The sequence below is a fragment of the Heptranchias perlo genome, chromosome 22 (genome assembly GCF_035084215.1).
Source record: "Heptranchias perlo isolate sHepPer1 chromosome 22, sHepPer1.hap1, whole genome shotgun sequence".
Taxonomy (NCBI): domain Eukaryota; kingdom Metazoa; phylum Chordata; class Chondrichthyes; order Hexanchiformes; family Hexanchidae; genus Heptranchias; species Heptranchias perlo.
Genome location: NC_090346.1, coordinates 18,896,611 through 18,923,439, shown reverse-complemented (window position 1 = coordinate 18,923,439; position 26,829 = coordinate 18,896,611). Strand labels below are relative to the sequence as shown.

Here is a 26,829-nt window from a genome sequence, read left to right as displayed (position 1 = left end):
CTTTCCCCCAAAAAACTGTTGAGGCTGGGGGTCGATTGAAAATTTCAAAACTGAGATTGATAGATTTTTGTTAGGCAAGGGTATTAAGGGTTATGGAACCAAGGCAGGTAGATGGAGTTAAGATACAGATCAGCCGTGATCTAATTGAATGGTGGAACAGGCTCAAAGGGCTGAATGGCCTCCTCCTGTTCCTATGTAACTTTTTAGATAAACTTGAAAGAAAATTGGCAAATACAAGAATGCACAAACAATGGGAAACGTTCGGACAGGAGGTGCTTAGGATGCAAACTAGACATATTCCATCAAGAAGTAATGATTGAGCAAAAGCTAGAGTCCCTTGAATGAGTAAAGAAATTAGAATTGAAATGAGACTCTAAAAAGAGGAACATGACAAATCTGGAACTGATAATATAAAAGAAAATCAAACCAAATATAAAAAATAAAGAGGGAGGAGCAAAAACAGAGATTAGAAAGGCTGAGAGGAGGTGTGAAGAAAGACCGGCAGGGAACATGAAGGGAAATAGTAAAGGATTTTATAAACACATAAAAAGTAAAAGAATAGTTAAAGAACAAGGAATGCCGATTGGAGATGAAAAATCAAACCTTCTTAAGGAGGATGAAGGAATGGTGAAGATATCTTGCCTTAGTTTTCACAAGAGAGAGTGGCAATGGGAATGAAAGGCTACAAGAGCAGGAGGTGGAGTAATTAGATATGATAACCATAGATAAGGAACGAACACTGAAAGAATATTTGCAAGTCAAAGTGGAAACTGGGCTGCACCCTACAATGCTGAGGGTATCAGAGAGAAACAGCAGAGGCTCTGACCACAATCTGTCAAACATCCTTGGATATGGACGCTTTGCCAAAGGATGGAAGGGTTGCTAATGTAACACCTCTGTTCAAAAAGGGAGAAAGGGATAAACCAGGTATCTAGAGACTAGTCAAATTAACATCAACAGTGGGTGAGCTACTAGAGGCCACAGTACAAAATTAAATTAATACTCACCTAGAAAGAAATGGGTTCATTAAGGCCAAGGAACGTGCTTTTGTAAAAGGCAAATCATGTCTGACAATTTTATTGTTTTTTGTGAGGAAATAATGTGTACTAATTAAAGAAATATAGTAGATGTTGTTTATATGGGCTGTCAAAAGGCTTTTGATAAGGCACTACATAAGACGCTAGTTCATAAAATTAAAGAACATGGTATTAATGGGAGTGTGGCACCATGGCTAGGAAGTTTGTTAAAGTGCAGTAAACCAAGAATTGTGATTAATGGATATTTTTGGACGTGAGAGATAAAAATAGTGGTGTCTCCTCTCCCAAGGAGTCAGTGTTGGAACTATGTAAATCATTTAGGCCTCTTTTCGGGCATGAAATGGTCAGCACACTAAGAGAATGAGTTGGAGACCAGAGACGCATCAGTAAACCCTCCCTAATCCTAACCTCTCCCTAACCCTAACCCCTCCCTAACCCTAAACCCGAACCCTAAACCCTAATCCTAAATGCTAACACTAATCCTAAACCCTAACCCTAAACCTTAACCCTAACTTCTCCCCAACCCTAATCCTAACCACCACCCCCCCCCCCCCCACCAAGGATCTCCGCCCCACCCCCCAGGATCTCTCTTCCCCCCAGGTTCTCCTTCCCCCTCCCACAGACCACACCCTAGTCCAGGAGGACTATGGCTAATTGTCACCTAGGACAGGCCAGGAATCAAACCTAGGCAGGATTATTACCCAGCAAGTCAGTGAAGTAACCAGAAATTGTAAACCATTAAGACAGTAACAGGGGAGCTGAGGGAAGAGTAAGTGTAAGTCAGGGGGAGTGGGACTAATTGGATAGCTCTTTCAAAGAACCAGCAGAGCATGATGGGCCGAATGGCTGTATCCTTCTGTGCTGTATCATTCTACAGTTCTATGAAATGTACAGATATCTCCGTTATAAGAGGAGAATTCTGAATAGATAGGCAGAATCGGTAACACTGTGATATCACCAATTATGTAATTGCAATCAAAAATGTCTAAATGGCTTGCATGCTCCTTTGGTGAATGATGAAGCTTGTTTGTTCTGGTGCTTTTTCTTGTTATTGCCCATGACCATTTCATGAACAAATTTGTTTCTTTCTTGCAGACATACATTGGCAGCATCCTCGTATCTGTGAATCCATATAAAATGTACAACATTTACGGGACTGACACAGTGCTGAAATATAAAGGGAAATCGTTCGGGGAAAACCCACCGTAAGTGGCCATCTGTAGGAACATAGAAACATAGAAAATAGGAGCAAGAGTAGGCCATTCGGCCCTTCGGGCCTGCGCCGCAATTCAAAATGATCATGGCTGATCATCTAACTCAGTACCCTGTTCCTGCTTTTTCTCCATATCCCTTGATCCCTTGAGCATTAAGAAATATATCTATCTACATCTTGAATACATCTAATGACTTGGCCTCCACTGCCTTCTGTGGTAGAGAATTCCACAGGTTCACCACCCTCTGAGAGAAGAAATTTCTCCTAATCTCGATTCTAAATGGCATATCCCGTATCCTGAGACTGTCACCCCTGGTTCTGGACTCCCCAGCCATCGGGAACATCCTCCCTGCATCTAGTCTGTCCAGTCCTGTTAGAATTTTATGTTTTGATGAGATCACCTCTTATTCTTCTAAACTCTAGTGAATATAGGCCTAGTCGACCAAATCTCTCCTCAAACGTCAGTCCTGCCATCCCAGGAATCAGTCTGGTAAACCTTCGTTGCACTCCCTCCATGGCAAGGACATCCTTCCTCAGATAAGGAGACCAAAACTGCACACAATACTCCAGATGTGGCCTCACCAAGTCCCTGTATAACTGCAGTAAGATATCCCTGCTCCTGTACTCAAATCCTCTTGCAATGAAGACCAACATACCATTTGCCTTCCTAACTGCTTGCTGCACCTGAATGCTCGCTTTCAGCGACTGGTGTACAAGGACACCCAGGTCTCGTTGCACCTCCCCTTTTCCCAATCTATCACCATTCAGATAATAATCTGTCTTTCTGTTTTTACAACCAAAGTGGATAACCTCACATTTATCCACGTTATACTCATCTGCCATGTTCTTGCCCACTTATCCAACTTGTCTAAATCACATTGGAGCCTCTTTGCATCCTCCTCACAGCTCACATTCCACCCCAGTTTTGTGTCGTCTGCAAACTTGGAAATGTTACATTTAGTTCCTTCATCCAAATCATTGATATATATTGTGAATAGCTGGGACCCAAGCACTGATCCCTGCGGTACCCCACTAGTCACTGCCTGCCACCTGGAAAAAGACCCGTTTATTCCTACTCCCTGTTTCCTGTCTGTCAACCAATTCTCAATCCATGCCAGTATAATTCCCCCAATCCCATGTGCTTTAATTTTGCACACTAACCTCTTGTGTGGGACCTTATCAAAAGCCTCTGAAAATCTAAATATAGAAACAAACACTGGCTCTCCCCTATCTATTCTACTAGTTACATCCTCGAAAAACTCCAGTAGATTTGTTAAGCATGATTCCCTTTCATAAACCCATGCTGACTTTGTCCAATCCCATTAATGCCCTCCAAGTGTTCTGTTATCACATCTTTTATAATAGACTCTAGCATTTTCCCCACTACTGATGTTAGGCGAACTGGTTTATAATTCCCTGTTTTTTCTCTCCCTCCTTTTTTAAATAGTGGGGTTACATTTGCCACCCTCTAATCTGTATGAACTGTTCCAGAGTCTATAGAATTTTGAAAGATGATCACCAATGCATCCACTATTTCCAGGGCCACTTCCTTTAGTACTCTGGGATGTTGATTATCAGGCCCTGGGGATTTGTCAGCCTTTAGCCCCATTAATTTACCTAGCACTATTTTTTTACTAATACTGGTTTCCTTCAGTTCCTCACTCTCACTAGACCCTTGGTTCCCTAACATTTCTGGGAGGTTATTTGTGTCCTCCTTTGTGAAGACAGAACCAAAGTCTGTGTTTAATTGTTCTGCCATTTCTTTGTTCCCCCATTATAATTTCCCCCATTTCTGACTGTAAGGCACCTACATTTGTCTTCACTAATCTTTTTATCTTAACATATTTACAGAAGCTTTTCCAGTCAGTTTTTATGTTCCCTGCTAGTTTACTCTCATACTCTATTTTTCCCCTCTTAATCAATCCCTTTGTCCTCCTTTGCTGAATTCTGAGCTGCTCCCAATCCTCAGGCTTGCCGCTTTTTCTGGCAATTTTATATGTCTCCTCTTTGGATCTAATACTATCCCTAATTTCTTTTGTAAGCCACAGTTGAGCCACCTTTCCTGTTCTATTTTTGTGCCAGACAGGAATGAATAATTGTTGTAATTCCTGAACACGTTCTTTAAATATTAGCCGTTGCCTATCCACCGTCATCCCTTTTAGTAAAATTCCCCAATCTATCATAGCCAACTAGCACCTCATACTTTCGTAATTTCCTTTATTTAGATTCAGGATCCTAGTTTCGGATTCAATTACTTCACTCTCCATCTTAATGAGGAATTCTATTATGTTATGGTCGCTCTTCAATAAGATTGTTAATTAATCCTTTTAATTGCACAATACCCAGTCTAGGATTGCCTGTTCTCTAGTTGGTTCCTCAATGTATTGGTCTGGAAAACCATCATGTACACACTCCAGGAATTCCTCCTCCACAGTATTATTGCTAATTTGGTTTGACCTACCTATATGTATATTAAAGTCACCCATGATTATAGTTGTATCCTTCTTGCATGCGTCTCTAATTTCCTGTTTAATGCCCTCCCCTACATCTCCACTACTGTTTGGGGGCCTATAGACAATCTCCACCAACGTTTTCTGCCCCTTGGTGTTTCTTAGCTCCACCAATACAGATTCCACATCGTGATTTTCTGAGCCAATATCCTTCCTTGCTATTGCATTGATTTCCTCCTTTACTAACAATGCTACCCCACCTCCTTTCCCTTTTTGCCTGTCCTTCCTAAATATTGAATACCCCTGGATGTTCAGTTCCCATCCTTGGTCACCCTTCAGCCATGTCTCCGTAATCACAACTATATCATAACCGTTAATATCTACCTGCGCTGTTAATTCATCTACCTTATTGCGAATGCTTCGCGCATTAAGACACAATGCCTTTCGACTTGTCTTTTTAAGATTGCTAGTCATCTTAGTTTTATTTTGCACTATGGCCCTATTTGTTCTTCGCCCTTGTTTTCTCTGCTTTCCACTATTGCTTGTTCCTTTTCTGTCTTTTGTTTCAATCCTTGTATCCCCCTCCTCTCCCTGCTCAGGTTCCCATCCCCTGCCATTCTAGTTTAAACCTTCCCCAACAGCCCATAACAGGAATGGGAGAACTACCATGTACAGGAAGTGATTGCAATTGACCCTCGGGGGTCACTGGGCTAGGGAGGGCTGGTACTAGCCAGACTTCTGCTGCTGACTGCTGCCCCATGATCCCAGTGATCCCTGCTGCCCGGTGATCCCAGTGATCCCTCCTTCCCAGTGATCCCTCCTTCCCAGTGATCCCTCCTGCCCAGTGATCCCCACTGCCAGGTGATCCCAGTGATCCCTGCTTCCCAGTGATCTCTCCTGCCCGGTGATCCCAGAGATCCTTTCTTCCCAGTAATCCTTTCTGCCCAGTGATCCCTCCTGCCCAGTGATCCCTCCTGCCCAGTGATCCCTCTTGCCCATTGTGAGTGTTGAGATTGGGATCCAGCTTGGCTGCAGTGTCCCTCCATGATTGATTGGCCTGCTAACACCATGAAGAATGGCTACCCGGGGGAGGTATTGGGGGGCTGTCAGCACCTGTAGAATCCACACCCCAGGAAAGGAGGGGACAGAAATGGGGAAAACATTTTAAAAATAAGAGAAATGTGAGCAGCTGTAGAATGCGATTGGCATTCTATGGCTCAGATTAAGCAGCCACCTGACTGAACAATATGGAAAAAGGCAAAATAAATGCTATTGAAATATTAGAATGTTTTGTAATTACCCCATCCACGTTTCTTTCTTGCAGACATCTCTTCGCCATTGCTAATGTGGCCTACTCAAAAATGGTTGATGCCAAACACAATCAGTGCGTTATAATCAGGTAAAGAGATTTCTCATTGTCACCTAGTTGTTGGCTTTACTTTGAGGGGACACAAAGATGCCCGGAGTCCAAATTAGGGCCTCCAGTTCTCCCAGTATCCAGAGACTGTGGTAATTTCACACTTTCAGGAGCCAGGATATTTGATCATTTATTCCTGAGGCCATTCTACATAAGAACATAAGAAATAGGAGCAGGAGTGGGCTGTACGGCCCCTCGAGCCATTTAATAAGATCATGGCTCATCTTCGACCTCAACTCTACATTCCTGCCTGATCCTCATATCCTTTGATCCCCTTAGTGTCCAAATATCCATCAGTCTCAGTCTTGAATATACTCAACGACTGAGCATCCACAGCCCTCTGGGGTAGAGAATTCCAAAGATTCATAACCCTCTGAGTGAAAAATTTTTCCTCATCTCAGTCCGAAATTGCCGACCCCTTGTCCTGAGACCGTGACCCCTATTTCTAGGCTCTCCAGCCAGGGGGAACAGCCTCTCAGCATCTACTCTGTCAGGCCCTCTAAGAATTTTTTTTTCTGCTGCTGATGTCAGAGTGAATCATTAACAGCCCACGATGGTGGGTTTTTTATAATGTGTGATGGTCATAGAGTTTAGACAGGCTCGTTTAGTCTGGTGGAGGCCACTCAAACTGTCATTGTGTCTCTGCCATATTTTATGGTTTCTTCCTTCATACCAAGAAAATGACTCAAAAAAGCCCTCAACGCTAGTGAAACTGCCTTAGTGCTGCTCACAATATGTCAGAGGATACACTTATACTGTATATATCTTATACTCTTAGAAAGAATATTATTCATCTGTCCAAGTGTAGGTCTATGTCTCTTTAAGGCTATGGGGTGTCACAGTAACACAGAGGTGCTCTGCTCCCCCCTCCCCCAGTCTCCTCTCCTATTCCCCGCACACTATCAGCCTTCTCTCCCCTCCCACTGCTCCTACCTGCTGTGGGAATGGAGCGCCGAGGTAAAGCTATGGCCAGGAATTCCTAATCTCATAAAAACTGTTTCCAGAATTCCTGCCACAGCAGTTGTTCCACCAGAACAGCAACACTGGATGGGAGCATCACTGGTTTTTGTGCAAACACAGAACAACAGGCACTGACTGATTGAAATGTGCCCACTTCAAGTTCCTGTGCCTGAAGCCCCAGAACCTGGTGCACACTGGGTGTCAGGCAGAGGAAAAACAGCCGCGATCTGTGAGCAGTGTTGCCAACCCTCCAGGATTGCCCTGGAGTCTCCAGGAATTAAAGATTAATCTCCAGGACACTGCTGTAAGTAAAGTGTTTTTCTTTCATTTTCTTTGAACACTTTCATTTATTAGTTATAAAAATATTGGAGATGGGAAAAAAGGCGGTTTGACTGATAGTCAAGAATCATCCAATCGGGTAACGAAGAGTCTGTTTGCTTTCCAGTTGGTGGAGTAGGATGGACATTTTAGGCGATTGATGGTGGGAGTGTGGGGACGAGGCAATTGGAGGCGGGAAATCACATGATGGAACCTCCAGGAATATGTCCAACCAGAGTTGGCAACCCCATCTGTGGTACAAGTTTGCACACAAAAAGCGCTTTGTGCATTTTCCTGTCTCTTTTGTCAGATCATCTGGTGTTCTCTTATACCCAACTTACCCCATCCCCAGACATGGGAACTGCATCTTCCAATATTCTACCCCTCAGGATCATTACAACACCCAGTAACATTCCTCCTTAGTAACATGTCTTAGTGTACTCAGTTTTTGTCGGTTTCCTGGATTTAGTCTGTCACTGGGTGTGCAGTTATAATCCAACCCCAGCAGGCAAAGGGATTATACACTGATTCTGTTTCTTTCTATTTCTCAAGTGGTGAAAGTGGATCAGGCAAGACTGAAGCCACCAAACTGGTCCTTCGTTACCTAGCTGCAGTTCACCACAGACGGAAAGATAATGTGACGCAACAGGTAACTTGAGGCAACATTTGATTAGATATATTGACAGTTACCATTCCAAACAAATTTCTTTCTGATAATTAGACACCAAGTTAAACTTCCTTGTACTCAGTTACTTTTCCAAGTAGCCGTTTTCGTGTGTGAGCCTAGTCTCATTGCATCATACAGTCCCTATTTTACAGTGGATGTTGTCCTAGATTAGTGACTGTAGAGATGCCACAGCCAAGCCTTTGTGCACGGTGCATTTTCCCACAGAGGTCATCAGTTATCAGCAGCAAGTATCCTAGCCGCATTTGGGTCACTAAAGGGACTGACCTTTGCTGGGAGTTCCATTGGCAGTGACATTCATGTGGCCACTCTTCATACACCAGCCTGGACAGTGAGTATCAGTGGGTTTTAGTCCCAGGTTGGGGTATCCCACAGCTGAACCCGATACAGTCCAGCAGAGGGAATCGAATAGCAATCACGAGCAGGAACTTTCGCAGATCTTCCTCCTCCTTAATGTCAGGGCACTGAGGCCTATTTGTAGCCAATACTACAGTCTGGCCAAAGTCAGCCAACTCACTGGGTCAGGGATCAAACCTGGCACCTTAGGCGTTAGGCAATGCAGCACCAGATCTGACACAACATTTCAGCCTCATCGGCTTCTTCCAACAAATGGAGTTGATGGGGTTCTCCATTGGTTGCACGATTTAATAACTATTCCTTTAATCGTGTACATAGGAACAGGAGGAGGTCATTCAGCCCCTCGAGCCTGCTTCACCATTCAATTAGATCATGGCTGATCTGCACATCAACCTCATTTACCCACCTTTGCTCCATATCCCTTGATACCTTTACCCAACAAAAATTTATTGATCTCAGTCTTGAAAGTTTCATTTGATCCCCAGCACCCACAGCCTTTTGGGGGAGAGAGTTCCAGATTTCTATTACCCTGCAAAGTGAATGGATCTGGGGCAAAAACCCCAGTATGTGACTGAAGTGTTAAACCCCAGCTCAAAGAAACATAATCCAAGGAAAAGTGAAAATGCTATTGCCTAATATAGGCTATTGCCTAATTGGGGATTCATTAATTTTTGTGCTTCAGCCAATTGAATTATTTTAGGATGGGAATGCTGTTATCTGGCAGTTATCTGCTATTGTTCTGATTGGAAGAGGGTTAAATGTCTCTGATTGTGTTTTTGGTGTCGCGTGTCATATGTTTGATGTTATTTACATTTTCTGCCTCTTTTTCACATTATTGCTCCCTGGTGTTTGTGAAGATTGAGGTATGGTTCTGGTTGCTGTGTGTCTCACACAAAAGGTCAGAATGACCAGCAACACTTCCAATTTATGCTTTTACTTCAAATGTTATTAAAGGGGCAAAATCGTCATTCAAAACTGTTTGACAAACTTTGGCAACCTGAAATTAAAGCAGGACATTCTGGAAATACACCAGGCCCATCAGCATCTGCAGAGAAAAGATAGGCTAAGGGTTAATGTTTTAGGGTGAAACTCAATCCAACAAAGGATCCTCAACCGGAACTTTACCCAGGGTCGATTTTAATTAATCTGCCAGGCAGGAAATGCGTGGCAGTGAGTCGATTGCCTGTTTTACACTCCGCCCAATGCTAACAGTTAAAATCGACTGAGTATCTTTCAAATTTTCAGATGCGAACACACCTGCTGTGTATTTCCTATGTTTATATGAGGGATGTTCATGCTGGGAAATGCATAATTTCTGCAAATATATAACATTGAAAATTGCTAGAAGTTTTAATTCCTTGTATCAGTGGCAAGAGTTAAAAAAAACTTACAAAAATTGAAAGTGATGAGAATATTATTTCAAGCACCCTGAGTCAACCATAAGCATTCTCAGGATAGGTGTAGTACAATTAGACACATAGGCTTGTCAGCAAAATTGAAGTCCATGGAATAAAAGGGGCAGTGGCAGCATGGATACAAAATTGACTAAGTGATAGAAAACAGAGAGTAGTGGTGAACAGTTGTTTTTCGGACTGGGGGGAGGTATACAGTGGTGTTCCCCAGAGGTCAGTACTAGAACCGCTGCTTTTTTTGGTATAAATTAATGACTTGGACTTGGGTGTACAGGGCACAATTTAAAAATTTGCAAATGACACAAAACTTGTAAGTGTTGTAAACCCTGAGGAGGATAGTGATAGTCTTCAAGAGGATATAGACAGGCTGGTGACATGGGCGCACACATGGCAGATGAAATTTAACTCAGAGAAGTGCGAAATTATACACTTTGGCAGGAAGAATGAGGAGAGGCAATATAAACTAAATGGTACAATTCTAAAGGGGGTGCAGGAACAGAGAGACCTGGGGGTATATGTGCACAAATCTTTGAAGGTGGCAGGACAGGTTGAGAAAGCAGTTAAAAAAGCATACGGGATCTTATTCTTTGGAATTCTGTACCCCAGAGGGCTGTGGATGCTGAGTCATTGAGTATATTCAAGGCTGAGATAGATCGATTTTTGGACACTAGGGGCATCAAGGGATATGGGGATCGGGTGGGAAAATGGAGTTGAGACCAAAGTTCAGCCATGATCTGATTGAATGGCGGAGCAGGCTCGAGGGGCTGTATGGCCTACTCCTGCTCCTATTTCTTTGGTTCTTATTTCTTATAGGATCCTGGGCTTTAAAATTAGAGGCATAGAGTACAAAAGCAAGGAAGTTATGCTAAGCCTTTACAAAACACTGGTTCGGCCACAACTGGAGTATTGTGTCCAATTCTGGGCACTGCACTTTAGGAAGGATGTGGAGGCCTTAGAGAGGGTGCAGAAAAGATTTACTAGAATGATTCCAGGGATGAGGGACTTCAGTTACGTGAATAGACTGGAGAAGCTGGGGTTGTTCTCCTTAGAGCAGAGAAGGTTAAGAGGAGATTTGATAGAAGTGTTCAAAATCACGAAGGGTTTCGATGAAGTAAATAAAGAGAAACTGTTCCCATTGGCGGATGGTTCGGGAACCGGAGGACACAGATTTAAGGTGATTGGCAAAAGAACCAAAGGCGACACGAGGAAAAGCTTTTTTACGCAACGAGTAGTTATGATCTGGAATGTACTGCCTGAGAGGGTGTGCATTCCAGATCATAACTACTCGCTGTAGTTATGATCTGGAATGCTTTCAAAAGGAAATTGGATAAATACTTGAAGGGAAAAAAATCTGCAGGGCTACGGGGAAGGAGCGGGGGAATGGGACTGACAAAGAGCCAGCACAGGCACATGGGCCGAATGGCCTCCTTCTGTGCTGTAACCATTCTATGATTCTAAAGCACTCTCGGGACAGGTGTAGCATAATTATTCACAGAATAAAGCACTCTTGGGACCAGTCACAAACCCATTTAAACAGATGAAGTTGTGTTTCCCTTTAGGAGTGAGATATATCAAAATAGATGAATTTAGGTGACTCTCCCTGTGATTAGCTTCTTGTTCTGTGCTCAGTTTGGATGAAGAGTCTGTGATCATTTTCTACTTTTCTTGAACAGATCCTTGAAGCCACACCCCTTCTGGAGTCCTTCGGGAACGCCAAAACTGTACGAAATGATAACTCCAGTAGGTTTGGGAAATACATTGAAATCTTTTTGCAGGAGTAAGTATTAACATTTGTCTGTTCACTCACTCCAAAGTTCCACTCACCCACCCACCCACACACCCCTCTCTGCACTGACCCACCCACACACCCCTCTACCCACTCACTCACCCACCCACCTCTCCGCCCACTCACCCACCCACCCCTCCACTCAATCCACCCATTCATGGTCATGGATGAACAAACAGTGCAGTCACATACTGGTCCTCTAATACCCTATGTCATGGGGGTGCTGAACACTTAATGTTGATATCACTTTCTCTTTACAGTGGGGTGATATGTGGTGCCATAACCTCACAATATCTTCTTGAGAAGTCGAGGATTGTGTTTCAGGTATGTTATAGGTTTGAAATGGCACTGCCACTCTGCTCTTCACAGCTCTGTTCAAGCTGTCTGTTTTATTTGATGATGTTGCATGTAACCACCTGTTGTGTGTGAAGAGTACCCTAAGAGTAAGGGTACCCCAAGTGTCTCCCAAATGTAACCCAAAAGTACCCCAAGGGTATTCCACATTTACCCCAAGTGTTTCCCAAATGTACCCCAACTTCACATAAGCATGATGTGCCACTTCAAACAGAACTTGTTTAAAATGATGCCATCATGCTGTAGAGTGAAAGAACTGCTTCTGGTTTATTCTTTGATGTCCATTCTGTACCAGGAGCTGATTTCAGGCCAGCAGCAGAGTGGGCGCAGCAACTTGCCTGATCAGAAGCCAGTGATGCTTGATGGAAAATGTATGTGTGCACTCACTGTTTGCTACACTGCCAATGTACTTTGTAAATTCTTGGCTGGTTGGCAATAGAGATGGGAATTACTGCTACTCCCAAGCAGACCATATATGCATCTAAAGAAGACTGACCTTTCTGCATTTCTCTCTTTCACCTGTCAGCCAAGGTTTGAATACTTTTCCCACTTCACTCTTTCTGTCACATAAATTCTGTGGATTGATGGATTTGTGCTTTTCTCTGACCCAACAATAGGCGACCTATCCCCATCCACCCAGTGGCTTTAATTTCTAGGGTGCCTGAGTCTTATTAGACAGCTTAGTGTATTTGCATAAAGTTGTCTGTGCTATTTCAACACAGCCCTTAACTCATCATATTAATGCAATGAGAATTAATGAGAGCACATCAGCCAGTGCGTTAAAACGAGGACACAGAGGAAATTAAATTCACTTATAAGTTCAGATTTGACGGGGAGGTTCAAATATTTTATCCAGTCCCAAATCAGTTACAAATAACACGAGAAAAAGATAATTTGGAAGACGGCAGGAATTAGCTTTCTTTTAATTTTTCAATATCTAGGCCAAAAATGAAAGAAATTACCACATTTTCTATGAGATGTTGGCAGGACTGTCGAGTCAACAAAAGCAAAGGTTCTACCTCCAGGAGGCTGAGACATACTACTACCTGAATCAGGTAAGCTCTTTAAAATCAACAAAGGCAAAGGCAAATCAAGCCCAATCGATCCTGCAAAGTCCTCCTCACTAACATCTGGGGACTTGTGCCAAAATTGGGAGAGCTGTCTCACAGACTAGCCATACTCACAGAATCATACCTTTCAGCCAACATCCCAGACTCCTCCATCACCATCCCTGGGTATGTCCTGTCCCACTGGCAGAACAGACCCACCAGAGGTGGGAACACAGTGGTATACAGTCAGGAGGGAGTGGCCCTGGGAGTCCTCAACATTGACTCCGGACCCCATGAAGTCTCATGACATCAGGTCAAACATGAGCAAGGAAACCTCCTGCTGATTACCGCCTACCGCTCTCCCTCAACTGATGAATCAGTACTCCTCCATGTTGAGCACCACTTGGAGGAAGCACTGAGGGTAGCAAGGGCACAGAATGTACACTGGGTGGGGGACTTCAATGTCCATCACCAAGAGTGGCTTGGTAGCACCACTACTGACCGAGCTGGCCGAATCCTGAAGGACATAGCTGCCAGAATGGGCCTGCAGCAGGTGGTGAGAGAATGAACACGAGGGAAAAACCTACTTGACCTCGTCCTCACCAATCTACCTGTCGCAAATGCATCTGTTCATGACAGTATTGGTAGGAGTGACCACCGCACAGTCCTTGTGGAGACAAAGTCCCCTCTTCACACTGAGGACACCATCCAACGTGTTGTGTGGCACTACCACCATGCTAAATGGGAAGATTGAGAACAGATCTAGCAGCTCAAAACTGGGCATCCATGAGGTGCTGTGGGCCATCAGCAGCAGCAGAATTGTATTCCACCGTAATCTGTTACCTCATGGCCCGGCATATTCCTCACTCTACCAATACCAACAAGCCAGGGGATCAACCCTAGTTCAATGAGGAGTGTAGGAGCAGCAACAGGTGCACCTAAAAATGAGGTGCCAACCTGGTGAAGCTACAACTCAGGACAACATGCATGCTAAACAGCGGAAGCAACATGCTATAGACAGAGCAAAGCAATCCCACAACCAACGGATCAGATCAAAGCTCTGCAGTCTTGCTGCCTCCAGTCGTGAATGGTGGTGGACAATTATACAACTAACAGGAGGAGGAGGCTCCGTGAACATCCCCATCCTGAATGATGGCGGAGCCCAGCACGTGAGTGTAAAAGACAAGGCTGAAGCATTTGCAACCATCTTCATCCGGAAGTGCCGAGATGATGATCCATCTCGGCCTCCTCCTGAGATCCCCACCATCACAGAAGCCAGTTTTCAGCCAATTCGATTCACTCCACGTGATATCAAGAAACGACTGAGTACACGGGATACAGAAAAGGCTATGGGCCCCGACAACATCCCGGCTGTAGTGTTGAAGACTTGTGCTCCAGAACTAGCCACGCCTCTAGCCAAGCTGTTCCAGTACAGCTACTGGCATCTACCTGACAATGTGGAAAATTGCCCAGGTATGTCCTGCCCACAAAAAGCAGGACAAACCGAATCCAGCCAATTACTGCCCCATCAGACTTCTCTCAACCATCAGCAAAGTGATGGAAGGTGTCGTGCACAGTGCTATCAAGCGGCATTTACTCACCAATAACCCGGTCACCAATGCTTAGTTTGGGTTCCGCCAGGACCATTCGGCTTCAGACCTCATTTGGTCCAAACATGGACAAAAGAGCTGAATTCCAGAGGTGAGGTGAGAGTGACTGCCCTTGACATCAAGGCAGCATTTGACTGAGTGTGGCATCAAGGAGCCCTAGTAAAATTGAAATCAATGAGAATCAGAGGGAAAACTCTCCAGTGGCTGGAGTCATATCTAGCACAAAGGAAGATGATGGTGGTTGTTGGAGGCCAATCATCTCAGCCCCAGGACATTGCTGCAGGAGTTCCTCAGGGCAGTGTCTTAGACCCAATCATCTTTAGCTGCTTCATCAATGACCTTCCCTCCATCGTAAGGTCAGAAGTGGGGATGTTCACTGATGGTTACACAGTGCTCAGTTCCATTTGCAGCCCCTCAGATAATGAAGCAGCCCATGCCCACATGCAGCAAGACCTGGACAACATCCAGGCTTGGGCTGATAAGTGGCAAGTAACATTCGCACCGGACAAGTGCCAAGCAATGATCATCTCCAACAAGAGAGAGTCTAACCATCTCCCCTTGACATTCAACGGCATTACCATCGTCGAATCCCCCACCACCACCAACATCCTGGAGGTCACCATTGACCAGAAACTTAACTGGACAAGCCACATAAATACTGTGGCTACAAGTGCAGGTCAGAGGCTGGGTATTCTATGGTGAGTGACTCACATCCTGACTCCCCAAAGCCTTTCCACCATCTACAAGGCACAAGTCAGGAATGTGATGGAATACTCTTCACTAGCTGGATGAGTGCAGCTCCAACAACGCTTAAGAAGCTTGACACCATCCAGGACAAAGCAGCCCACTTGATTGGCACCCCATCCATCACCTTAAACATTCACTCCCTCCACCACCGGCGCACTGTGGCTGCAGTGTGTACCATCCACAAGATGTACTGCAGCAACTCACCAAGGCTTCTTCGACAGCACCTCCCAAACCCACGACCTCTACCATCTAGAAGGACAAGGGCAGCAGGCACATGGGAACAACACCACCTGCATGTTCCCCTCCATGTCACACACCATCCTGACTTGGAAATATATCGCCATTCCTTCATCATCGCTGGGTCAAAATCCTGGAACTCCCGACCTAACAGCACTGTGGGAGAACCTTCACCACACGGACTGCAGCGGTTCAAGAAGGGGGCTCACCACCACTTTCTCAAGGGCTGTTAGGGATGGGCAATAAATGCTGGCCTTGCCAGCGACGCCCACATCCCACGAATGAATTGAAAAAAAAAGGTGCAGGTACGACCTTCACTCATTGCTCAGAGGCTAAAGATGCCACCTTGTGCAGGAGTTAGTCACACAGACGAGAAATGTCCCCTGGTTCAATCCTCATCTGTGCTGAATTAGCTTTTTTGCATTTGTTCTTGCAATGTGGGCGATGCTGTCAAGATCACATTTATTGGCCATTCCTAGTTGGACTGAGAAGGTGGTGTAGACCTTCTCCTTGAACAACTGCAATCCGTGCTGAAGGGCCTTCCACAATAATGTTGGGTGGGGAATTCCAGCACACTGCCACGGTGACAATGAAGGAATGGTGATACATGTCCAAGTCAGGATGATGTGACTTGGAGGAGAACTTGTAGGTGCTGGTGTTCCCAGGCACCTGCTGTCCTTGTCCTTCTCGGTGGTGGAGGTCACAGAGGAGGGAGGTGTTGGTGAAATGACCTTGGTGAGTTGCTGCAGGGCATCCTTAAGATCGTACACACTGCAGACACAGTGTGCCGGTGATGGAGGGGGTGGATACTGAGACCGGTAGCAGGGGCACCAATCAAGAGAACTGCTTTGCCCTGGATGCTGCTGAGCCCCATCCAGGTGAGTTGTGAGTTGTCCATCATTTCCGACTTAAGCCTTGTAGATGATGGAGAGGCTTTGAGGGGATCAAGAGGTGAGCCAGTCATCGCAGAGTCCAGCTTCTGACCTGCTCTTGTGTTGATATGGCTGGTGCAGTTAAGATTCTGGTCAGTGGTGCTCAAGACATTGATGGTGGGAAATTCAGCAATGGAGGTTCCATTGAAGGTCTGTGGAGATGGCTGGGCTTTCTCTTGTTGGAGATGGTCATTGCCTGGCACTTACATGGCTTGGATGTTACCTGCCAATTGTCAGCCCAAGCCTGGATGTTCTCCAAGTTCTGTGTTGGCTGGCATGTACTCCTTCATTATCAAAGGAGCTAGGAATGTGGATAGCTCCACTCCTGGTCTTAAGATGGAAGGAAGGTCATTGATGAAGCAGCTGAGGATATTTGGGTCAAGGACTGTGTCCTGAGTGTGATGTGCTCTGATGGTCAGTCTCCGATGGTGATGTCCTGGGCTCTGATGGTCAGTCTCCCTGTTGGTGTCCTAGACTCTGATGGTCAGTCTTCGGTGGTGATGTTCTGGGCTCTGATGGTCAGTCTCCAGTGGTGATGTCCTGAACTCTGATGGTCAGTCTCCGATGATGATGTCCTGGGCTCTGATTGTTAGTCTCCAGTGGTGATGTCCTGGACTCGGATGGTCATTCTCCAGTGGTGTTGCCCTGGACTCGGATGGTCAGTCTCCAGTGGTGATGTCCTGGGCTCTGATAGTCAGTCTCCAGTGGTGTTGTCCTGGACTCACATGGTCAGTCTCCGGTGGTGATGTCCTGGGCTCTGATGGTCAGTCTCCGGTGGTGATGTCCTGGGCTTTGATGGTCAGTCTCTGGTGGTGATTTCCTGGGCTCTGATGGTCAGTCTCGGGTAACTATGACCATCTTGCTGTGGGTCAGATATGACCCCAGCTGCTGGAGAATTTCCCGTTGATTTCACTGACCAGGGGATTTGCTCAGGCTCCTTGTGCCTGATGTGCTGCCTGATGGCTTGTTGAAGGCGTCTTCCATTACGTTGTTGATGATTGGATCGATGTTGTTAGGGTGTAACTGGCCAGTTAGATTTATCCTGTCTTTTGTGGATAGGACATACCTGGGCAATTGTTGGGTAGGGGCCAGTGTTACAGCTGTACTGGAGTATCATAGCTAGTGGTTAGTTCTGGTGCACTGGTTTTGCAGCACTACAGTTGGGATGTTGTCAGGGCTTTTAGTTTTTGCTGTATCCAGTGCACTCACAATGCAAATCATTTGGGGGAAAAAAAGTTCAGACAAAATTTGTTATTTCAGGGTGGAAACTGTGAGATTTCCGGGAAGGACGATGGGGAAGATTTCCTGAGACTGCTCAGCTCAATGGAAGTGCTCAGTTTCAGCTCAGATGAACAAAACAGTATCTTCCGTATTCTCTCTTCAGTTCTTCACCTGGGGAATGTGTACTTCGAGAAATATGAGGTTTGTTTTTTAAACATGTAAGTCTTACACAGAAATAAAAACAGGAAATGCCGGAAACACTCAGCAGGTCAGGCAGGAGAGAGAAAGGTCAGATTAACAGTTCAGGTCGATGACTTTTTCTCAGAACTGTAACGACGGTTTGGCCATGAAGGATGATTCCGTGAGGGTGTTCTGCTGCCACAGAACATCGGTGGTGAACACAGGCCAGGTCACCGGGGCTATAGGGTTCGGCCATATCTCCAACCTGCCCCAGTACCTGATCAGACTCCATAGGGCTAACAGGGCTGTGAAATTAACTATGAAGAGTGGATTCCCAGGGGTGAGTTACAGGCGGCGGTCTAATCAAAGACTTCTGTGTTAGTTTATACACAGAACAATGGACACTCGGGAGTGAGATGCAAGCTGCAATCTAATTGAGGGGTTTTAATGGTATATAGATAGAATAATAGATATGCACTAGTAAATTACACGCTACAATCTAATAGAGAGTTTTGGAAGGTGTACAGATAGAATAATGGATACTTGGAAGGATTTAATTCCATCGGGGAGGTCTAGATTATTTGATAAATTCCAAAATAACCTAGCTGAGTTTTAATTCTAGTCACACTTGATGTTAGCAGGAATCGAGATTGAAACCCATGGAATAAAGGGGGCAGTAGCAGCGTTGATACAAAATTGGCTAATCGGAAGTACAGAGTAGTGGTGAACGGTTGTTTTTCGGACTGGAGGGAAATGTACAGTGGTGTTCCCCAAGGGTCAGTACTAGACCCACTGTTTTTCTTGATACATATTAATGATTTGGACTTGGGTGTACAGGGCACAATTCCAAATTTGCAGATGACATAAAAATTGGAAGTACAGCGAACAGTGAGGAGGGTAACGATAGACTTCAAGAGGTCATAGTCATGCTGGTGAAATGGGCAGACATGTGGCAGATGAAATTTAACGCGGAGAAGTGTGAGATGATACATTTCGTTAGGAAGAACGAGGAGAGGCAATATAAATTGGAAGGTACAGTTCTAAAACAGGTACAGGAACAGAGAGATTTGGGGATATAGGTGCACAAATCGTTGAAGGTGGCAGGGCAGGTTGAGAAAGCGGTTAAAAAGCATACGGAATCCTGGGCTTTATAAATTGAGGCATAGAGTACAAAAGGAAGGAAGTCATGATGAACCTTTATAAAACACTGGTTCGACCACAGCTGGAGTACTGTGTCCAGTTCTGGGCACCGCACATTAGCAAGGATGTGAAGGCCTTAGAGATGGTGCAGAAAAGATTTACTAGAACGATTCCAGGGATGAGGGACTTTAGTTATGTGGATAGACTGGAGAAGCTGGGGTTGTTCTCCTTGGAACAGAGAAGATTGAGAGGAGGTTTGATACAGGTATTTAAAATCATGAAGAGTCTAGACAGAATAGATGGAGAGAAACTGTTCCCATTGGTGGAAGTGTCAAGAACCAGAGGACATAGATTTAAGGTGATTGGCAAAAGAACCAAAGGTGACATGAGGAAAAACTTTTTTACACAGCGAGTGATTAGGATCTGGAATGCACTGCCCGCGGGAGTGGTGGAGGCAGATTCAATCATGGCCTTCAAAAGGGAACTGGATAAGTACTTGAAAGGAAAAAAATTGCAGGGTTATGAAGACAGGGCGGGGGAGTGGGACTATCTGGATTGGCTGAATGGCCTCTTTCCACACTGTAACCATTCTATGATTCTATTCTATGAATGGTGGTAAATTGTTTCTGTGGTTCCACATCATTGGACTTCATTGCTCAGAGCTTAGGTTTTTGAACCAAAATTGCTGGTAGTTAAAGAATGCCTGGAAGCTGTATCATTGATATATTCACCATATGCTTAAATGTTACAGACAGATTTACAGGAGATTGCCTCGGTGGTGAGTGCTCAGGAGATCAGGGTAGTGGCAGAGCTGTTACAGATCTCTCCCGATGGGCTGCAGAAGTCCATCACGTATAAAGTGACGGTAAGTTCAGTTTGCTCAAGCTGCAGACCATGTAAACCGTCTTATTGAGCAGTTAAACTGAGTTTCTCAAGGCAGTGCCATATTGACAGTACCACAAAAACGTGCCAAAACCGTGATCCATTTGGGGTTCATAGAGGACTGTTTACCACCATGAACTTCATATTGGCTGAAATGTATTTGCAACAGATACAGAGACAACTTTTGTCACTTTAGAAGAAAAGGGCTCTGTGTATTTAACACAGTGCATACATTGTCCTGTCACCCCCTGAGGTATTGCACCCATCTGATTAATCACTTTCACTGACGAACACTCAAAGCTGTCCACATACAAGCCAACAAGGGCACTGAACAAGTGCATCAAAGATAGAGCCATTCTTCCAGGATCCTCCCACGAGGCAGCATCACTTCACCCTCCTTTATCTGCCATTATCATTCCTTTCTTCAAAAAAATACCCCCAACTATCCCCTGCTGGTCAATTATCGTTGCATCTCCAACCTTTCTTTCCCCTTTAAGTTCCTTGAACTTGTTATTTCCTCTCAGCTCCACGTCATCACTCCCATTACTCCCTGATTGAATCCCTCCAGTTTAGCTTCTGCCCTTCTCAATGCAAGAAATGGCCCTAACCAAAGTCATGGACAATATCCTAAGTGATTATCACCAAGCTGCTTTATCCTTCCTCATCCTCCTTGACCTCCCCACAGCAACACAATCGACCACACCCTCCTCCTCCAATGCCTCTCTTCTGTCGTCCAACTCTCTGAGACTGCCGTTGCATAAAATCTCCGTCAATGGCTTTTCTTCCCAACCCCGCACTGTCATTTCTGGAATGCAAAAAAAGCTTTCCCTTCTTATCCTCCTCTACATGTGTTTCCTTGGCATCACCTCTCTGATAATATTTTTTTACAATAATCTCCCTGGACACATTTTGCAACACAAAAGCTCTAAGAAGCTCCCAAGTACAATTTCTATGATCTGCCTCTGAAGTATATCCACCTCCTGAAGGCTTGGAGAACCTGGATGGATGTTGAGGTGCAGAAAGAAAGAAATTGTAATTATATCGCACCTTTCATGACCACAGGATGTCCAGTACTGCAAAGTGTAGTCCCTGTAGGAAACGCAGCAGCTAATTTATGCATAAAAAGATTCTACATACAACAATGTGCTAAATGATCAGATAATCTGTTTTAACGATGTTGGTTGAGGGATAAATATTAGCCAGTACACCAGGGACAACTCCCCTGCTCTTCTTCAAAATAGTGCCATGGGATCTTTTATGCCCACCTGAGAGGGCAGACAGGGCCTTGGTTTAATGTCTCATCCAAAAGATGGCACCTTCGACAGTGCAGTACTCCCTCAGTACTGACCCTCAGACAGTGCAGCGCTCCCTCAGTACTGCCCCTCCAACAGTGCAGCGCTCCCTCAGTACTACCCTTCCGACAGTGCAGCGCTCTCTCAGTACTGCCTCTCCAACAGTGCAGCACTCCCTCAGTACCCTTCCGACAGGGAAGCACTCCCACAGTACTACCCCTCCGAGAGTGCAGCACTCCCTCAGTACTGCCCTCCAACAGTGCAGCACTCCCTCAGCACTGCCACTCCGAGAATGCAGCACTCCCTCAGCACTGCCCCTCCAGCAGTGCAGCGCTCCCTCAGTACTACCCCGCTGACAGTGCAGCACTCCCTCAGTACTGACCCTCCGACAGTGCAGCACCCCCTCAGTGCTGACCCTCCGACAATGCAGCACTCCCTCAGTACTGACCCTCCGACCGTGCAGCAATCTCTCAGGAGTTGAACCCACAATCTTCTGACTCAGTGGCGAGAGAGATACACAGGGGAACCTGGGCAGCCTTCCCCTGAGGTTGGGCATGTTTTGGCTGCATGGGGCAGGCGGGCAGTAGGGATGCACGCACAGTGTAGTGGGCTCCCGCCAACCCCTCCCACTGACCCCGCCATCTCCAACAGGAACCAGCCGCGAAGGGCATTGGGGATGCCATTGAATTTCAGGGCCACTATGTGAAACAACAGCAAGTACCACCTTAAAACTGTGTACCTGCAGCAGCCAGTACTTTGATCCCTTCTAGCTTCTTTCCTGTTGGGATCCAGATGGCAGCTGGTTTATTGCCGCAGGTAATATTCGAACATCCACAAATGTCAGTGTTTTCCTCGCAGAAGGTTCTAAATTTAAACTACAATTCCTCATTATGCTACAGATTTTCTGCATTGTGACAATTATTTTTTTGGTTATAACTTGTACACAGCTATTAAATTAGTGTTTTTTTGCAGTTTCTTAACACTGAATATTGTAATCGAACAATGTGCAGCCTTTAAAGAGGAGATGTTTCGGATACAGCCTAGGTAGATTCCCATGAGGGGAAATGGTAGGGCAACCAAAGCCAGAGCTCCCTGGATGACGAAAGAGATAGAAAGTGAGATGAAGCTGAAAAAGGGGGCGTATGACAGATGTCAGGTTGATAATACAAGTGAGAACCAGGCTGAATATAGAAAGTTCAGAGGGGAAATGAAAAATGAAATAAGAGGGGCAAAGAGAGAGTATGAGAATAGACTGGCAGCTAACATAAAAGGGAATCCAAACATCTTCTATGGGCATATAAACAGTAAATGGGTAGTAAGAGGAGGAGTAGGGCCGATTCGGGACCAAAAAGGAGATCCATACATGGAGGCAGAGGGCATGGCTGAGGTACTAAAAGATTGCTTTGCATCTGCGTTTACCAAGGAAGAAGATGCTGCCAAAGTCACAGTGAAAGGAGGTAGTTGCGATACTGGATGGGCTAAAAATTGATAAGAGGTGGTACTAGAAAGGCTGGTTGTACTAAAATAGACGTCACCTGGTCCGGATGGGATGCATCCTCGGTTGCTGAGGGAATTAAGGATGGAAATTGCAGAGGTACTGGCCATAATCTTCCAATCATCCTTAGATACGGGGATGGTGCCAGAGGACTGGAGAATTGCAAATGTTACACCCTTGTTTAAAAAAGGGTGTAAGGATAAACCCGGCAACTAGAGGCCAGCCAGTTTAACCTCAGTGGTGGGGAAGCTTTTAGAAACGATAATCCAGGACAAAATTGATAGTCACTTGGACAAGTGTGGATTAATAAAGGAAAGTTAGCGCGGATTTGTCAAAGACAAATTGTGTTTAACTAACTTGATTGAGTTTTTTGATGAGGTGACAGAGAGGGTAGATGAGGGCAATGGGGTTGATGTGGTGTATATGGACTTTCAAAAGGCGATTGATAAAGTGCCACATAATAGGCTTGTCAGCAAAGTTATAGCCCATGAAATAAAAAGGGTAGCGGCAACATGGATGTGAAATTGGCTAAGTAACAGGAAGCAGTGAGTAGTGGTGAATGGTTGTTTTTCGGACTGGAGGAAGGTATACAGTGGTGTTCCCCAGGAGTCAGCTTTTTTTGATATATATTAATGATTTGGACTTGGGTGTACAGGGCGCAATTTCAAAATTTGCAGATGACGCAAACCTTGGAGTAAACCATGAGGAGGATAGCGATAGACTTCAAGAGGACATAGACAGGCTGATGGAATAGACGGACACATGACAGATGAAATTTAATGCAGAGAAATGCGAAATGATACATTTTGGTAGGAAGAATGAGGAGAGGCAATATAAACTAAATAGTACAATTCTAAAAGGGGTGCAGGAGCAGAGAGACCTGGGGGTATATGTGCACAAATCTTTGAAGGTGGCAGGACAGGTTGAGAAAATGGTTAAGATAGCATACGGGATCCTGGGCTTTATAAATAGAGGCATAGAGTACAAAAGCAAGGAAGTTATGTTGAACCTTTATAAGACACTGGTTTGGCCACAACTGGAGTATTGTGTCCAATTCTGGGCACCGCACTTTAAGAAATATGTGAAGGCCTTAGAAAGTGTGCAGAAAAGATTTACTAGAATGGTTCCAGGGATGAAGACTTCAGTTACGTGGATAGACTGGGGTTGTTCTCCTTAGAGCAGAGAAGATTAAGAGGAGCTTTGATAGAAGTGTTCAAAATCATGAAGGGTTTAGATAAAGTAAATAAAGAGAAACTGTTCCCATTGGTGGAAAGGTTGTGAACCAGAGGACACAGATTTAAGGTGACTGGCAAAAGAACCAAAGGTGACATGAGGAAAAACTTCTTTATGGAGCGATTAGTTATAATCTGGAATGCGCTGCCTGGAAGGGTGGTGGAAGCAGATTCGATTGTGGCTTTCAAAAAGAAATTGGATAAATATTTGAAGGGAAAAAATTTGCAAGTCTACAGGGGAATGAGGCTAACTGGATTGCTCTTACAAAGAGCTGGCACGGGCTCGATGGGCTGAATGGCCTCCTCCTGTGCTGTAACCATCTATGATTTTATGGTATAGACAGGAAATGTGAGACAGATCACTTCACATTAGAACAGACAGGGTGAGGGATCATTAAAAGATCAGAGGGAAAGCTGAGGGTTTCTGGGATATGGAGTGTTGGACCTGGAACTTTGAAGGAAGCAGAATCCATATTAATTTTTAAAAGGAAAGTGGATAAATATTTGAAAAGGTAAAATTTAAAAATGTATGGGGAAAGGGCAGGCCATCGGGACTGAGTGGATAGCTCTTTCAGAGAGCCGGCACAGGCGCGAAGTGCTGAATGGCCTCTGTCTGTGCTGTAAAGTTTCATGGCCATAAAATTCTGAGATCAGAGAGGGAGAAAAGTGGGCTGCTTTTCCTGCAAGGGGTGGGAGTTTCCTTGGAACCACTGTCAGAATGAGTGGATGTAAATTGGGCACAAGAGGCCTGGTGGGGGAAGAGAAGCATGTAGGACCCAGAAACGCCTGGTTTCCAGCCAGAATCCATGTGTCTGAGGCAGGTGAAACTACCATCTACCCCAGACATGACCCAGGATAGGCGAAGAACTGGAGCCCTCTGAGCTCCCCAGGCCAATCAGTTGCAAAGTTTGACCTTTTTGGGGAATGCTATGAGGGCATCCCTGACACCTCCCTTCCCCCATCCCGCTGCCTTCAGCAGGCACTTGTGATGCACCTGCCGAGATAGTTAAATGAGCTGACCCCTCCCTGACCCAAGTATTCCAGTAGTCAGGAGCAACGATTAGTGGTGCCCAGAGTGTCTGATTGTGACACTAGGTGAGCTAAGGGATGAACCATTTCTATTTCTCCCAGCCTTGACATGTTAACAGTATTATGTATTTTTAATGTATAAAGTATTACACTGACACACCTGTTCCTGATACTGGGTTTCCAGAGAACTTATGTTGTATTTCTTGCCCTCAGGAAACTATGAGAGAGAAGATTTTCACCCCTCTAACCGTGGAAAGTGCAGTCGATGCCAGGTAACAATATGGTTGTTTACTTTTCTTCCTTGATATTGATAAATAAAAACCTGCCAACTGAGGGTGGTGAGGCAAATCGCGATTTGTGGTGCGATGCTTATGGGTGAGTAATTGTGGTATTTTTTAAATTGATGACGTTAGATCAATGGTGTGGAAATAATGAAATGGAGAAAATATATCTGCTGACATTTTGTTGCCTATTTTACATTCAGAGAAGCGCAATGCTCTTGCGTGTGTGAGGCGTGCAGTCTGTTCATTCAGTGGACTTTGATCATGACACCTTCTCATGGGTTTCCCATGGGAAAAGGTTTCTCTATTTCATCTTGAAAGAAAGTTTTGGTAGCCATCGAGGTAGTGGTGTTGGGTGGCTTATTGGAGATGTGGACATGTTGAGGCCGAAATTCCATAGGGTTCCACCAGGTTCTTGCTGTAATCCTGGTGGGAGATGGACAGAACCCACACCGAAATGGCAGGAGACTAGTGAAACCTCTGTGGAATTTCAGCCTATGGACTACTGGAAATGTACATGATTGAAGATATGAACTTGGGGAATATTGGACAGATATTCTGCTTTGGATACTGTTGGGGGAGATGGCTTATCAGGGGAAAGCAGCAAGAGCCAAGTTCGTGGCACCACAGGTGGCTCTGCTGCACAGGAGGGGAGGAAGAAGAGTGGCAGGGCTATAGTGATAGGGGATTCAATTGTAAGGGGAACAGATAGGCGTTTCTGCGGCCGTAATCGTGACTCCAGGATGGTATGTTGCCTCCCTGGTGCTAGGGTCAAGGATGTCACGGAACGGCTGCAGGGCATTCTGGAGGAGGAGGGTGAACAGCCAGTAATCGTGGTCCATATCGGTGCCAACGACATAGGTAAAAAAAGGGTAGAGGTCCTGCAAGGTGAATTCAAGGAGTTAGGAGATAAATTAAAAAGCAGGACCTCAAAGGTAGTGATCTCAGGATTACTACCAGTGCCACGTGCTAGTGAATATAGGAACAGGAGAATAGACAGGATGAATGCGTGGCTGCAGGGATGGTGTAGGAAGGAGGGATTTAGATTCCTGGGACATTGGGACCGGTTCTGGGGCAGATGGGACCTGTACAAGTGAGACGGGTTACACCCGAGCAGGACCGGGACCAATGTCCTCGCGGGGTGTTTGCTAGTGCTGTTGGGGAAGGTTTAAACTAGAATGGCAGGGGGATGGGATGGGAACCTTAGCGGGGAGTCAGAAGGGAGTAAAGTTGAGAGCAGCAAGAGAGGGGAAGACCCAGGGGAAATTTACAATACAAATAGTACAAACAGTTGTTCAAGAACAAGTGAAAGGGAAAAGCGTAGAGCAGCAGAAAGAAAGTGTACTTTAGACATTACAGATAAAGTGAAAACTAGAAGGTGTAAGGCGATTAACCCAGCATCAAAGCTGAAGGTCAGGCTAGGGTGTGTGGCCCAACTAAGAGTTCTATGTACAAATGCACGGAGTATAAGGAATAAATTAAATGAGCTACAGGTTCAAATTCAAATTGGAGG

At 45.1% G+C, this 26,829-nt stretch overlaps 1 protein-coding gene across 1 annotated transcript in view; it reads left to right on the top strand.

The window, feature by feature from the left end:
* Nucleotides 1-26,829, top strand: part of myo15aa (myosin XVAa) — a 221,181-nt gene that overhangs the window by 2,316 nt on the left and 192,036 nt on the right. The window contains exons 3-12 of the mRNA XM_068003761.1: nt 2,133-2,242; nt 6,025-6,099; nt 7,948-8,044; nt 9,295-9,300; nt 11,523-11,626; nt 11,896-11,959; nt 12,931-13,044; nt 17,825-17,986; nt 19,857-19,970; nt 25,249-25,307. Coding sequence (XP_067859862.1) covers nt 2,133-2,242; nt 6,025-6,099; nt 7,948-8,044; nt 9,295-9,300; nt 11,523-11,626; nt 11,896-11,959; nt 12,931-13,044; nt 17,825-17,986; nt 19,857-19,970; nt 25,249-25,307 — 905 coding nt within the window. The remainder of the gene's footprint in view (nt 1-2,132; nt 2,243-6,024; nt 6,100-7,947; nt 8,045-9,294; nt 9,301-11,522; nt 11,627-11,895; nt 11,960-12,930; nt 13,045-17,824; nt 17,987-19,856; nt 19,971-25,248; nt 25,308-26,829) is intronic.